A 15,740-nucleotide genomic window follows, 5' to 3' on the forward strand; every position below is an offset into this window, starting at 1 on the left:
GGAGCTCAATGCGATGGTCATCATCCCCTCGTTTTGGAGGTAAGTCCATAGGGATATCATCGATGAACACATCTTGGAATCCTTTTAGAAAATTAGACAAGTCTAACTCTTCTTGATTCCTACCATTTACATTTGATAAAACATTAGGATCTTTAGAGACTCTTTGACAAAAATCATGTACGCAGAAACTGAGCTCTTCATTGACTTATCAAAAGCAAGAGGATTTACAAGTGGAATAGTGCAACCATGCTCACTAACATCTATATACATGTTCTTTCCCCTGTAGTAGGTGAAGTAGATTCTCTTTCAAGGAACTTCATATTGGTAGCCATGCGATCAAACCATGGTGCCCCTAGGATAGCATCCTCATGTTGGAGAGGAGAGACGAAAAAGTCTTCTTTGTCGACATAGCTTTGGACATGAAGCCTCAACTTCCCAATCAAGGGAGTAATGGAGGCTTGTTGTCCCTTGAAAGCTATGTTAGCCGTTACCATATCTCCCATCTCGAAAGCTTGAATGCCCAACTTGGTGGCCAACTCCATTGATATGAAGTTGTGAGTAGAGCCAGGGTCAAACAAGATGAAGGCATCATGATCTTTTACCTTTCCCCAAGCATAGGAAAGTGACGATACTTTGCAATGAGCATCCTCTTTTGGAGCTTCGATGGTGGAAGCCCTAGGAGTCTCATTGTGAGCATTCTTCTTGGGGCAAGAACGATAGCCATGTCCTTGCTCCCCACACTTGAAACACTTATGGTCCTTGAGAAAAGCTTCAAGCTCTTCAAGAGAGAGTTTGTTTTTGCCTTTGTAAACTCCCTTCTCCTTTAACCGATTGTTGTTGTTGTTGTTGGAAGTGCCTTGGGAAGAATTTTAAACATTGTTTTTCCCTTTGCATCATTTTTGTCTTTGTTTTCCATGGGCTTGACATTCCTTCTAGCCCCTTGATGGAAATTGATACGTGAAGCAACCATGGTTTGATGGATTACTTCGCTAATAGTACCAAGCCGTTGAGAGTTGATGCATTCGGACATCTCTTCAGGTTACCCCGCACAGAATTGTTGCCTTTGCTCGGCAAAGTCTATCTTTTGAAAGACAGTAGCCTTGAGATGTAAATCCCAAAACTTGTCTACATATTTGTGGATAGACTCATGAGAGAGAAGCTTCAAGATGCGCCATTCGGTAAGCACTTTGTCCTTTGCATCGCTTGCAAGGAATTGCTTCATGATGGAAACTCGTAGAGTTTTCTATGTCTTTGGGGCTTCACCATTGCCATGAAGGCTAGCCCACCATTGACAAGCTGATTTTTGAAAGTGCATAGCTACATGGTGTAGCTTGGAGGACTCCGTAAAGCCCTCATCTCCAAAGGCTGCATCAAATTATTTCAACACTTTTTCGGTAGCACCAAAGGTGCCATCATAGGTGAGAAAAGAGATATTCTTTCCTCCCTCCTTGAACTTCTTTAACTTTTGTGACCTTCACCATGCAAGGAATGATTTATGATGTCCTCCCCTCTTGTATTCTCTAGGAGAATCTCATGAGAATAGCCATAGCTTTCATTGGAAGAGGAGGAAGGTAAAGAAGAAGGAGAAGAGGGTGACCTCTTTCTAGCCCTTTTCTTCCTTTGTTTCCTCTCTTCTCTTTCAGAATGACGAGGAGAAGGACTATGTGTTGATCTTTTCCTCTTGGGAGGAGTGGGTGATCTTCTAGGTCGCCGTCTTCGTGGAGCCACATCTTCAGAGGAACTTAAAGTTTCATTGCTTTCTTGCTCTTTGGATTCCTCCTCTTGAATGGGAGAGAGTCTTCTTTTGGGGATCTCTTCAAGAGGCCACCTAAGCTCTCTCTCCTCTTGGAGAGGAAGGGAAATTCCATAAGCACAAAGTTGTTGAGTAACTTCGGCTTGCAAAGTAGGGTTGTCCATAGCTTGCTACAACCTAGTGATGAGATAATTCACAAACATGGGGGCATCATCATTAGCACCTTCATGTGCAAAATCAAAGCTATCAATGTTCATTCTACTCTCTTGATTATTGTCAGCCATGTTAACAAAACTTATGTATGTATGTAAGTGTATGCTTTGGAAATTCAAAACCTCAGTTTCCACTCCTCTTAGCCTTTGAAAATTGGATCTTAAGTATCTACACCCACGGCTCGAAGTGGTTAATTATAGAGAGTAGTGGAGTAGGTCTAACATAGCAGAGTTGCCAAGGGCTAGCTCCTTTCGGACTTCTTATGGCTCAATAATGGTAAAGTTGTAGGCAAGTCTAAAAGGACTCCATTATAAAGTCCAAAACTCCCGAGGTGTGCACCATTACCCACATAGTGAGCTCAAAAAAACCGATAATAGATCCCAGTTCCACTTACCCTAATATAATTAACAAAATCAAGCATTTATAGGCTACTTAAGGACCTCTTCTTAAGCAAGAAAAGAGAAACCAAATGCTTTGATACCAATGTAATGGAATTGGCCCATTTAGCTTGATAGTAGCGGATATTAATGAGAATACTTTTGAGAGATTACTTTGTGAGCATAGCAGGTGAACATAATTGAAGATAACAACATAGACATAGCAATTAGTTAACTTAGCATGGACAATAATTTTGCACGAGCGAGAATTTAGAGAACATGACAACAGTTGAGGACCGGATTTATGTGGAGTCGGTCCCCCCTCCGATAGGCATTTGTATTATGATTTCTCCCATTAAGAGAGAGACTTGTTACAATACAATATTTGTGTTCCTTGTGACCTAGGTGATGCAATTAAGATGGAAAGCTTCATGCATCACAAGCATAACATAAACTTTGAAGAAAGCTTTAACTATCCCAAGCCTCAGTCCCAAGACCTCAAACACCTTCGAAGCTGGAGAGACCTAGCAGGGAATGAGAATAGGGAAGAGGAAGAAGAAACATTTCATAGGAGAAAGAATTAGTTCCTCACTTGTCATAACTCTTCTTGCTAGCATACATAATAGCATAGTAATCAAGATGGAGAAGATAGCAAGCTTAAGCATTGAAGCATTGCTCTTGGTTGGATTTGCACTCCATGGCCAAAAGTGTTAGTGTATAATAGCATAGTAATAAAGATGGAGAAGATGGCAAGCTTAAGCATTGAAGCATGGCTCTTGGTTGGATTTGCACTCCATAGCCAAGAGTGTTGGTGTAGGCTCTCAACCTCTACTTGCTTGGAGAAGGAGAGGGAGCTCTTGCACTTTGCACATTGCATAATGAGAGTGTGTGTGGGAGAGTATACCCCCTAAGAAACCCCCTAACTTGCTTTGGTCGACCCCCCTCGTAGCTCATGCTTGAAGCTCATTGGACCCCTCCAGGCCTAGCCAATCACAAGCAGGAGGCATTACAAGCAACAAGGGTACCTTAGGACAAGTGTCCCCCTTTCCCCTTTGAGAGAGAGGGCTTGATAAATGCGAAGACAATTAATTAAATCTCCTAAATTATCATTGGACCCCTTGGGTGGCCAACCAATAGGCTTCAGGCACACCATGAGGGCAACATGAGGAGGAACTTGACAAGTGTCCCCTTTGCTTTCTTTGTACCAAGTAGGCCTTGTGTGAGTGTGTGGGTGTTCTCTCTCATCCCCCCTCATATAGGGCTCACCCCCTCCTTGTAGGGATTAGATCTTGACTTTTAACACCTCAAGCCCCTCAAGCTTAGGCCCAGTTCCCACCACAAGTTTGGCCCTTAAGCTCTTCAAGCTTGGGCTGGGTTCCCACCTCAAGCACAACCCTAGCATACCTAAGGTCAAAGGACTTCTACACTCATTATTGGAGGTCTTCAATGAAGCTAACCCTAAGGTCTTATGCTCCATCGGTTAGCCGTACTCTTTGATAGACCATCTCTCATTTGGGCCCCTTTACCATTGGCCCCGTGTAGAGATAGATCTATATGCACATGTCAATATCTTAACCCTTGTTCCCGTTTATTCTCCCACATTAAGTGATCAGTTTAATATGAGAAAATCATTTGGGTTGGTTAGATATTAGATTTTATGGCAGATCTAATAGACTCTCTTGCAATCCTCACTTGATGCACCATAGTCTCCAACTCTTTGACACTTCTATATAATAGGTCTTGCTCTATTGAGAGAATTAAGTCCTTGAGCTCTTGGAGTCCCTTGGCCACTTCTTCCTCGATGTTGGACTTGTTGTGCGATCATCATGTTGGACCCCTTACATTATTGTGGGCCTTGTCCACAATTGGTAGAATGGAACTCAAGTGTTGAAAATGGTGTGTGCCAATCAATCGTACATCGTAAAGATGTTTACATCCTGAGGACCAATCAAGACAATCACAATAGTTTGCTTGCAAGCTAACATTGTTTTAATTTGTACCATTGGGTGGGTATACTGGAGCTTTGCAACTTAAATTGTAAGAGGATTTCACTGACAACTTGAAGGCAAGAGGGGTCAAGTGCATATCTTTGCAAACTCCTCTCCCCTTCCTGTATCTTGTTGGTGTGCTTATGTGAGGAGACTTGAACTCCAAACCATATGGAATCAGCTGCATATACGACAAGCATATTCATGAAACTTGAATACACAAACGTAACAAAAAATTAATGAACATAAGATGGCGCAAACCTATTTCTTGTTTTTTCATGAAGAACTTCAACAATGTACCACCTATGCGGGCCCCACTCTTTAAATCACCAACAAATGCATGTATAAGGTCCACTATGGATCTGTTTATACGCACCTCTAGAAGAGTGTATTTGATGTACTGCCCCACAAACACTCCACTAGGTTTGTGGTGTCAACATGGGGAAAGAGCCTTCCAAACTTAGGCCACCGCACTCTCCACACACAAAACCGCACACACCGCCTATTGGTGACATATCGGACCATGTTGGGGTAAGTTGCATACCGGAGAAGCATTTGCTGAAATCTGCCATCAAAATCTTCTTCGCTCGGGTATTGCATGAGGTTAGACATCTCCATGTAGAGCTCACTTCTAACCTCCTTAGGAACTTGGGGGAGAAGATTATCTATCCATGCCTTCTTTGCATGGAACCAACATAGAATGATCTGACGTGCAATCTGACAGGAGGATCCTTCCAATGTTGTCTCCTAGCAAAAAGGATCTTCATTGACCACTTTGAGAAATGCCTCTAGCTCTTGAGGTGGCTTATCAATGACCAAAGCGTTGGGTCGCATGTTACCCATTCTTGAAAGCACAATCATACGATGCTCGAGTTGCACATCCACATTGGCTCTTGTTGTATGTATTTCCTAGGATGGGGTATTGTTGAGGTCAAAGGATCGTTGAGGAGCAACATTGACTTTGATCCTTTGACGGCCACATCCACATGACAATACATATTCTTTGATGTAGGACATGGGGATTCCACCACGCTTGACATCAATACACCAAGTTGACCTCAAGGTATCAAGTGTAGTTGTTATATCTTTATGACTAACACTGTCTTCCATGCAATGTGCTTCTCTGACAATACATTCCCAATCCTCAACACATGGAATCCTTAAGAGTGGATGTGAATTGAGACATAGAACATCATGTATTTCATTCGTCGCCATTTCTTAACATCAAGCAATCCTTTAGGATCACAAGACTTTAGTGTATCCAAAGATAATGAAATATCTTCTGGCAAAGTCTTGACCATTAATGCATATGCATCTTTAGTAAACGCAAAATACCTTGAAGACACTTGTAAAGCCACATCAAGTGATGTATTGCTCTACACATTGGATTGGTTGATATCCAAGTCAGTGGAAGTTGTTTGACATACCCCATCTTCATTATCACTCGAACTATTAGATGATCTCTCTTCTCCTTCGTAATCATTGTTGTCTTCACTTTCAATGTACCACTCCATGGTGTTGCAAGAGGGGGGAAGGGTAAAAGGAGAGAGAGAGATGAGAAGACACTGAAGGCGTAGAAATATGGTGTCCAAAACCCCCAAATTAGCCATAACCCGCTTACCCAAATTTACAAATTTTCTCGAATTCACAAAAACTTCCAAATTTACTGACATTGTATCCCTCAACAAATTGACATATGACATGTGGCCTTTAAAAGCTCTAAGACTTTAAGTAGTCATAAATGTGGATATATTCTTCTCTTGTGTTTTGAAGCTACTTTTACTTATCTTTGTCCTACTCTAATTCCACAGTCGATTTTATTCAGTATGCATTAATGAGCACCGTTGTCACCCGAATTTATCATTTTTCTCGAATTTACCAATTGCCGTTGGGCCTTAATCGACTGCCTTGGATAAATGATAAGGCCTAGACCCTTTTCTACCCATTGATCCCATTGGAAGAGGCCCGTGCCAATCAGTGACAAGGGTGGGCTAGCTTAAAAAAGTCTCCTTTTTGCTCCCTCCAAATCCATCAGGATCTTGCTGTAAATACCCATAGCAAGATTGAAGGCCAAGGCATGCCATGATGAAAAAGTAAGATGGATTTCCTTGTATGCGACCTAGACCTATGCAGTGGGACTTTACTCTTAGGCCAGGGCTCAAAAAATTCAGCGGCCGTGGCCTTATTGTGATTGGCCACAATAAGATTGGTCACCAGGATTTAAACTTTGAAGAGCAGAACTCTGAGCTGTGGAGAAGAGCATGCGGAAGGTGTAGGCCACTGTAAGCTTCTCCACCATGGCAACAAGCACCCTCAATCCACTCGCCGGGTGCAGCTGCCATGGTCCCTCTTCGCTCCATCGATCTAGCCCTTCTTTTGTGCAGCTCGGATTCAGGCAACGGGCGCCTGCTCTGCGTCCTTTATCGACCCTTGTTTCTGCACAGACCTCGCGATCCTCTCTAACTTCGCCCAGTGAAGAGAGCTCCTCCTCCACCATTGAACACAAGGCTTGCTTCAAAGCCCAGGCCTCCGAGAATCTCCTTATTGAAGAGGCACAACGTCCCCTCGGTACTGCAACACTCTTTCTCTGGGTGAGGGATACCTCCCCTGTTTCCTTAATTGCAAAGACTGGAAACTTCTTTATTTATTTCGTGGCTTTTGAAACGCAAAAGATCTAGATTTAGTTCAACACACACGCACACCAAACACAGGAGAGAGAGAGAGAGAGAGAGAGAGAGAGAGAGAGAGAGAGCTATAAGAAAAATCCAATGCATATGTATACGTCTCTATTTGTCATGGAGATTAGTAAACAGGAGCTCACAGCATCATTGGATACCAGTGTTTACTTTCCAAGCGCTATGGATCCTGTGACTACGACTATATGATGTATGCAGATGTAAGGCCTTGCAGTAAAATATATATATATATATATATATATATATATATATATATATATATATATATATATATATATATATATATATATATATACCCATCCTAAGGCTAGGGGGATAGGAGGAGAGAGAGAGAGAGAGAGAGAGAGAGAGAGAGAGAGAGAGAGAGAGATTTTTTGTGGACCCGGCTTTGGAACCTTTTCACACGCATATGAGCAGGCTAACACTAAATTTGAGAGGGATAATCACACTAAAAATCTCATATTATAACTAAAATTTTTATAATCTGAACCGGCTTGAGAACCTTCTTGCCCAAATGTGAGCGAGCCAATTTTTCATTTTAAACAGGCTTTGGATAAAGCGAACCTATCTTTTCCTGAGCCTTAGAGAGAGAGAGAGAGAGAGAGAGAGAGAGAGAGAGAGAGAGAGAGAGAGAGAGAGAGAGAGAGAGAGAGAGAGATAATGAAATGATATATTAACGTGATCAAGTTGTTACAACATAGTGAATGTGATACCATGTCCGGATACAAAAAAGGATCTAAAACAAAATACAACTACTACAAGCTGGGACTGTATGGATGTGCTAGCTAATACAAAAAGTACAGAAGATGTAGTACAATGGAAGAAGGGGGGAAATGGCGAGTATCCATCCTCATATGTACTTTGGATGCCGAGAAAGTATGGCCGAATCCTCTGCTGTACTCTCGGTCAATGCTGTGTAGCTCCTCTCCTCACTCGTGGTCGTCAGGATCTCCCTAGTTCCACTGCTCGGTCTATGATAGTGCCAGTAGTGGTAGTGTGAGTGCGGATAGAGCTTTGCAATGGTGGCTGCTCTTCTGGCTGCTCCTGTGGCTGTCCAATATCTAGTGTAAAGAAATCTGTCACAAGACGGGCACCACGTGCCAATAGAAAAGAACAGATTGAAACAGACTTTTAGCACTTAAATAACAACTGAATTGAGAGAGAGAGAGACAATACGCGACACGGAGTGGCGGAATTCCACCCCAGAGAGTATTGGCCCCAAACCTAGCACCCCTTTCGGTATTTCTTTATATTGCATCATCAAAGTACAAGCCGACACTCTAGACTCTGCACCTTCTCCAAGAAGCATGCCAGAGAATGAGTCCTAGCCTCATATTTAAAGGCCCTTGGCCTGAAAAGCAGTTACAGTGAAAAGCCTTTAAACTTAAAAGCATTTGGTCCAAAAGCAAAACCAAAAAGGTGCCAGTGTAAATCACGGAAATCCGTACAAGCGGCCATGTCATCAACCAATGCAATTTTTGGAAATCTCCTTGCTGCCCTTAGGGTTAGGGTTTCTAGAATTAGGGTTTGCAGGTTTTAGGGTTAGGGTTTCCAAAATTAGGGTTTCAGCAGTTTGGGTTTCTGCTCTTGGGCAACCACGTCATCACTTTGTGACACTTCTTCTGTTACTTGTTCTTCTTAGGGTTTAGGCCCCTCGGCCGGTGGCTCCGTTCTTCAGTAGGTCGACACGTCAGCAGTTTGTTACATCTCCCCTTCTTGAGAGAGAGTAATCGTCCTCGATTACAGCATATATGCAAAACAACTCAAGTTAGCTCAAAAATTTCCGAGGGACAATCAGTTTGCTCTTTTTATGAAGGAGTTAGCTTCTCCTTTCTGCTCTTTTGATCAAGGAGTTAGCTTCTCCTTTCGGCTGTTTTGATCAAGGAGTTAGCTTCTCCTTTCTGCTCTTTTGATCAAGGAGTTAGCTTCTCCTTTCGTCCAGATCGGAACTCTTGATATTCCGTCGTAGTAAAATTAGCCATCACACCCAGACCGTATTGATCTTCCACGGGTGTCTTGATGCACTAAAATTTCATACCCAGGCAATCTCATCCAATTAGGAATATTTAGTAATTGGCACATCACAATGCAACACAAATGCTCACATATGCATGTTACAAGACAGAGAAACATAAAGCCGCCAATGAACACTCCTTCCGCATAACCTAACAAGGTCCGGGCCGGGAGATATTCAACGACTCCCTCATCACTCCTCCTGCATAACCTAAAAAGGTCCGGGCTTGGAGATATAGAGGCCTTGTACAACCAAACGTCCCCCAGACCGCAGCCTGCGTCATTTGGAGGTGTTGAGATTAACCACTATTGAGACTTCTTAATACTCCCCCCGTAAATAACCACACAGGTCCGGGCCCTGAGTAACAACAACAATACTCCCCCTGTAAATAACCACAAGGGTCCCGGCCATGAGTATGAACAAGCATTCTCAAACATAATTTCTCACTGCTTCACTCGGGAGTAAAATTACCAATCATTGAAACCAGTATTAAAACCAGAGTCAAACAATTCACATCAGGACCAAGACAGGTTCAAAACAGATACCATCCATTTCAAACAAATTCCAAACAGGATCTGTCACAAACGGGAGCGCATAACAATATAAAATATACTCGGATAAATAGAATTTATCACTTAATACTGAAGCCAAAGGATATAGAGAGAAATAGATAGAGAGAGAGAGTGACATAGAGTGAGAAGATCGACACAGTACTGGGACCAGAAGATGGGCTGGTCTCCCCCCCCGTAATAGTATCTTTATTACTGAGGAGAAGTCTATACAAGACTTGAACCGAACGTATTACCACGTTCGTTCTAGAATAAGACTTGATGGTTCCTGGAAGCCTCGACTTCCTAATCCTAGGGCAAAACCCTATTCCAAGGAACTTCCGTTCCTTATTCCAAATCCTCGAGAATCAAGGTTCTCGCCTCTGGATCTCACCTTCGAGACTCAGGGCATGACATCCCTGCAACTCTTTTCTAACTCTGTTTCCAGAGTCGTCTTCCTGCAGATTAACTCCGCATTCTTGGACATGAAGTCCTTCCCAGAGTTACCGGGGAACGGTACTTTAGGGCCTTGGAACGCCGGAACGGCGTTCCGGCCGGCTGGAGGTTTTTGGAACGCGTCGGAACGGAACGGCGTTCCGGTTGAAAGCTGTCACCGGAACGGACTGGAACGGGCCGGAACGGCCCCAACGGCAGTTTTTGAAATTTAAAAAAATGACTGTTGGGCAGCCAACGGCCATTTTCAGCAGTGAAAAAAGTATATAATGCCCCCCTCCTCCCCCATTCTTCACACACTCATTAAGCCTCAAGGCCCATTCTCCCTTGCTTGAGCCTTGCTCTCAACTCTCAAGCCATAGTGTGGCGCCGCGGCATGCCTCAAGGCTCAAGCTCTCAACCTCTCTCTCTCTTGGGCTAACTTCTAAGTTCTAACCCTCAACTTTCAAGGCTCAAGGCTCAAGCTCTCACGGAATCAAGCGGCAAGCCTCTCTCTCTCAATCCCTCTCTCTCTCAAAGTTCAAGATCAAGCTCTCTCTTTCACGGATAATCCATCATCCATGGCCTCTTCTTCTCGTTCAACCCCCTCCGTTCATGCGGGCAACACTCAAAAGGCGAAGGAATGGTCGTGGTGGGATGAAGTGACCTCGGAGGGCACCTTGTCGGCGGCGGGAGGTTCTCGTGCATGGGGATGCAAGCTATGCTCTTACACGCGGAAAGGGGGGCATGACAAAGTGAGGGCACACTTTCTTCGAGTGCCGGGACATGAGGTGAAATTTTGTGCCAACGTAACCATCGAGAAGAGAAAGGAGCTCGAGGAAAAGGATCGGCAATTCAACCAGAAAGCCAAGCCGACACGCAAAGGTATTGATCCAAAGACCCTCATTTTCCCTTCTTCCTCTCTACCCGGTGTAGGTGTTGGTGCATAAGGTCCAATTCGTCGCCAAAAGACCCTTGCCACCTCTTGGGACCCAAAGAAGAAGGAAGAGGTGGATGCGGCCGTGGCCCGATTCTTCTATCACGACCATATCCCATTTGTCGTAGCGAGGTATGTTCATTGTTTTATGATTCATCAATCTTCTCTCTCATTTCTTTTGTTATCGTCGTTTCCACTTTTTTGATACTAACCTCTTCTATGTTTGATCGAAATAGGTCGGAGTATTGGAAAGTCATGGTGCAACGGATAGGAGAGTATGGCACCGGCTATGTGCCGCCATCTTCAGAGGCTCTCCGAACCACCTTGCTCGATCGAGAGAAGGCTATCGTGGAGCACGCAACTCTCAACATTCAGCGTCTTTGGGCAAAACATGGCGTTTCCTCATTGCTGACGGGTGGAGCGATACAAGGAAGAGATCTATCCATGGTCTCGTCGCATACTCCAGTGGAGAGATGTACTTTGTGCACTCTCATGATGTCACTGAGAGTGGCAAGTCCGCCGATGTACTCTCTGCAGAGTGGACAACGGCCATAGAAACCATCGGTGAGCAACACGTGGTGGCCTTTGTCAGAGATGGGGAGGCATCAAACAGGGCAGTTGTAGCTATCATAGAGGGCCACTATCCGCATGTGACAGTGTGCTTTTGCATGGCACACTGCTTGAACAACTTTCTTAAAGACATCGGCAAGCTAGACTGGATTGCTCCAGTCATTGCTGATGCAGTGAAGATGGTTACTTTCATCAACAATCACAACTTGGTTCGGAGTGAGTAGCTCAAGAGGTCGGGCGGCAAAGTGCTTCTAAAGTATTCAGATACCCGCTTCGCATTCAACTTTCTTCTTGTACGCAGGCTGTCTGAATGTCAAAATGCGGTCCGACAGGTCTTCATCAGTGATGAGTTCACCACCTCCCCCTATGCAAAGACAGTTGCAGGGATTTTGTTCAAGGATAAGGCAAAGGATCTTGCGTTCTGGAAGGAGCTCAAGAGTCTAGATGCACAGGTAAAACTGGTGGTTCATTTGCTTCGAGTTCTGGATGGCATGGATCCTTGCATTGGCAAGATTTATGAGGCAATGGACCGCATGATTGAGCAGCTTGCATAGCTTGAGCCGAACGCAGACCGATATGAGGAGATCCATGCGCTTTGCAGCTCAAGGTGGAATTCATATGCCTCTCCTTTACACGGGGCAGCGTACATGGTGGATCCAGAGTTCCAAGGTGCAGGGCAAGAGACAGATAGGGAAGTCATGAACCAATTTACAGAGATCTTAAACAAGATGGTTCTAGACAGAGATGGGCGACGCATTGTCAGAGATCAGCTGAGACAGTACAGAGAGATGCGGGGGTCATTTGGCAGTCCAGATGCTCAGATTGATCGCAGGAAAATAGGTTTAGTGCTTTGGTGGGAGGACTATGGCTATGATGGCCCTGAGCTTCAGAGATTGGCGATCCGTATTCTCAGCCAGCCAGTTAGTACCTCATGCTTGGAGCAATTGTGGAGTACCTTTAGCCACATTGCTTCCAATAAGAGAAATCGGCTTGGAGTGGAGAAGGCTAATGATCTTGTTTTCGTCAGCGCAAATTTGAAAATGCTTTGCAAGAGTACAGACAAACAGACAGATCCTTTTACACAGTGGGAGATGGAGCAAGAGGCTTCTCAGGCGGGTGGAGATGCACATCCACCAACACCAGGTACTTCAGCCACAAGGTACTTCATCTGTGGCTCAGATCGAGGCGGACCTAGACCTCGATGATGAGGAATGGGAGGATGTGTATGATTTACAGCCGGCTACTACGGATTGGGAGGCCTCTCAGGCTAGTGGCTCTTGAGTCTTGAGTCTTTGCCATTTATCCACCTTTTTGTATGGCTGCTTGAGCCTTGCCCTCTTTGCCATTTGTAGCTACTAGCATCTTTATGGTATTTGTCACCTTCAGTCTTTTGGTATTGTGGTCACTGAAGTCTGGTTTGAACTTTGCCCCCCTTTGGTTTTTTTGTAGCACCTTTGCCGCTGGCGGCCCTTGAGGCTTGTTACTATATTAGCCATAATTAATTCCAAAGTGTTATCTCTGACTACTACTCTTGCAATTATTTGAGAGCATTGTGTATGTACTATGGGCATCGTGTTTGCTCATTGTTGTTCATCTGGCTATGTACTCTGGGCGCCTCACATCCCAATCAAGTCATAATAAGGTTAAATGGTCTTCGAATCGTGTTTTTTCAATTTTGTGGGTATTAGAGTCAAAGGACTCTAATACTACTTGTATTCAAACACATAACGCTAAAAAAAATAATATTTGGGTGTTTTTTTAGTCTACCGTTCCGCGCCGTTCCCGTTCCGGGCCCATTCCCGTTCCCCCGTTCCGCAGGGAGGCCCGTCACCGTTCCCATTCCGCGTTCCGGGTAACTCTGGTCCTACCCTTGGGAATTTCAACTTCCGGATCACATCTCGAGAGTCTACCTCTCTTCGATCCGTGGATCTGCTTCCCAAACTTGGGTACGAAACCCTTGGGATGATCTGGCTCTAGTTCCTCAGAGCGCTTTTCCCCTGTAGAGGCTCATGCCTTCCTCTGCTCCTACTCCCTCATGAAGAGGAAGTACACCTGGGTCCTGCAATCAAATACTTAGAGATCATAACATGAAAATCATACCTTCAAAGTCTCGACGCTCGTAACGCAACTCGGTTCTCGGAAAAAAAAGCAATTCCCCGGAAGAGATCTCTACATAGAAAATCCTCTCTTCCAATCCTACACACAAAAGAGGTGTGTTCTCGGGTTCCTTTTCGTAAATCAGCCCCGTCTACGACGTTTATGGGCTGAAAACAGAGAAAAACAGCATCTTGTCGCGATGGAAGTACACTCCGTAGGCACTTCTTCGCGAGGGAGCTCGCGCACTGGGTCTTGGCGACATCGGGTACACTTGGGACAATCATGGACACCACCGGCAAACGTCTTCTTTGCGGGTGAACTCTGCATCACCATCTCCTTCTTGCAAAAACCGATCCTCCTCTCTGAGTGAGGGCATGTGATGCTTTCATAGCTCCTGGCCACGGGCATGAATAGCTGCTCGCGTAGAGATCGCGGCCGTTTTTTTTTTTCTTTTTTCTTTTTCGCTGTTCTGCCAGGAAAAGAGAGAGAGAAAACGCAAGCTGATCTGTTGCCTTATTTATCAGATGGCTGCCCACTTATTAAATGGGCGATCGGCGTACTTAAAAGAATAGTATGAATCCGCCCAAAAACTCAATAAAACCTTATAAGTTAAAAACACTGCTTTCACAACACTTTCCAGGCGTCCCTGGATGCAATCACATGCACAATTGCAATGCAGACATAGACTTCCTCGCGGGAAAGCATCTGCTTTCCCGAAAAGCAATCCCGCTTTCTCAGAAAGCATCTGTTTTTTCCTCAAAGTTTCCTCTGAACCCATCTTCATTCAAGTGCTTGCTTTTCCTTGTGGACAATTCTAACACAGTTCGGAATTTCCTCTTGACTATGGATACTCCCTTTTTGATGCACATGTCACCCACCTTGTGACGCATCTAGAATACCCATCACCTAGTCTTTTCCTACCGAACTTACGGTACAATCTCCTTCACGATGCTCTATGTCACCCATCCTATGACGCATCAGAGATGTCCGTTCCCGGATGGTCAGATACTTCTTCACGATGCTCCATGTTACCCATCCGTTGTGACGAATCAGAAGTACCCGTTCCTGGTGGACTTACAGATATTCCCGTTCACAGTTCTCCCATCATTACTTTGAATGACGCACTAGGAATACTCTGTACTCGGATGTCTCCAGTGAGAAAAACCCTCACTTAAAATTCCAATAATTCATTTAGAATTATTTTTCCTGGTGTTCCAAGCGAGAAAACCCGCTCACTTATAAATCCAATAATTCATTTAGAAATTTTTTAATGTTAGATAAAGCCAATTTAGCAACATCCCTCTCACTTATAAACAGTCGTCCTCAACTGTAGAGGTCCAACCGAACTGCCGAGGAGAAATCGGAAAAATTTCAAATCTTGCTCAATGGTGAGTTAAGTTGGTCCTTTTTCAGAAGAGAACTTAAAAAATAAATTAAAAAAAAGGTTTAATAATTCAATACTTATCTTACGGATTCATGTTCTTCCTCTAGTACCTCGAGGATATCCTTCACCATTCATTAAACTTATGAGCCATGTAAGAACTCGTCATTCACGTTTTTGAGAATCTCTTAACTCAATTCCACCTTCTGTCACAAACGGGAGCGCATAACAATATAAAATACATTCGGATAAATAGAATTTGTCACTTATTACTGAAGCCAAAGGATACAGAGAGAAATAGATAGAGAGAGAGATAGAGATAGAGAAGATCGACACAGTACTGGGGACTAGAAGATGGGCTGGTCCCCCCCTGTAATAGTATCTTTATTACTGAGGAGAATTCTATACAAGCACTTGAACTGAACGTATTACCACGTTCGTTCTAGAATAAGACTTGATGGTTCCCGGAAGCGTCAGCTTCCGATCCCTAGGGCAAAACCCTATTCCAAGGAACTTCCCGTTCCTTATTCTAAATCCTTGAGAACCAAGGTTCTCGCCTCTGGATCTCACCTTCCAGACTCGGGGCATGACATCCCTACAACTCTCTTTCCCAACTCTGTTTCCAGAGTCCTCTTGCCGCAGAACAACTCTGCTTTCCCGGACGCGAAGTCCTTACTTGGGAATCTCAACTTCCGGATCACAACTGGAGAGACTACCTCTCTCCGATCCGTGGA

At 44.2% G+C, this 15,740-nt stretch overlaps 1 protein-coding gene across 2 annotated transcripts in view; it reads left to right on the plus strand.

The window, feature by feature from the left end:
• Positions 1–6,535: 6,535 nt before the first annotated feature.
• LOC147459014 (RAP release 2, galactose-binding-like domain protein, putative (DUF1997)) overlaps positions 6,536–15,740 on the plus strand; it is a 91,230-nt gene continuing 82,025 nt past the window's right edge. The window contains exon 1 of one of the 2 annotated variants that reach the window (XM_086510399.1): positions 6,536–6,899. In XM_086510399.1, the coding sequence (XP_086366525.1) occupies positions 6,629–6,899 (271 nt within the window). In that variant the 5' untranslated portion in view covers positions 6,536–6,628. The remainder of the gene's footprint in view (positions 6,900–15,740) is intronic. The other variant, XM_086510398.1, reaches the window with a different exon arrangement.

Source organism: Adiantum capillus-veneris, chromosome 4, assembly GCF_014529385.1.
Source record: "Adiantum capillus-veneris isolate H3 chromosome 4, ASM1452938v2, whole genome shotgun sequence".
Lineage (NCBI taxonomy): Eukaryota > Viridiplantae > Streptophyta > Polypodiopsida > Polypodiales > Pteridaceae > Adiantum > Adiantum capillus-veneris.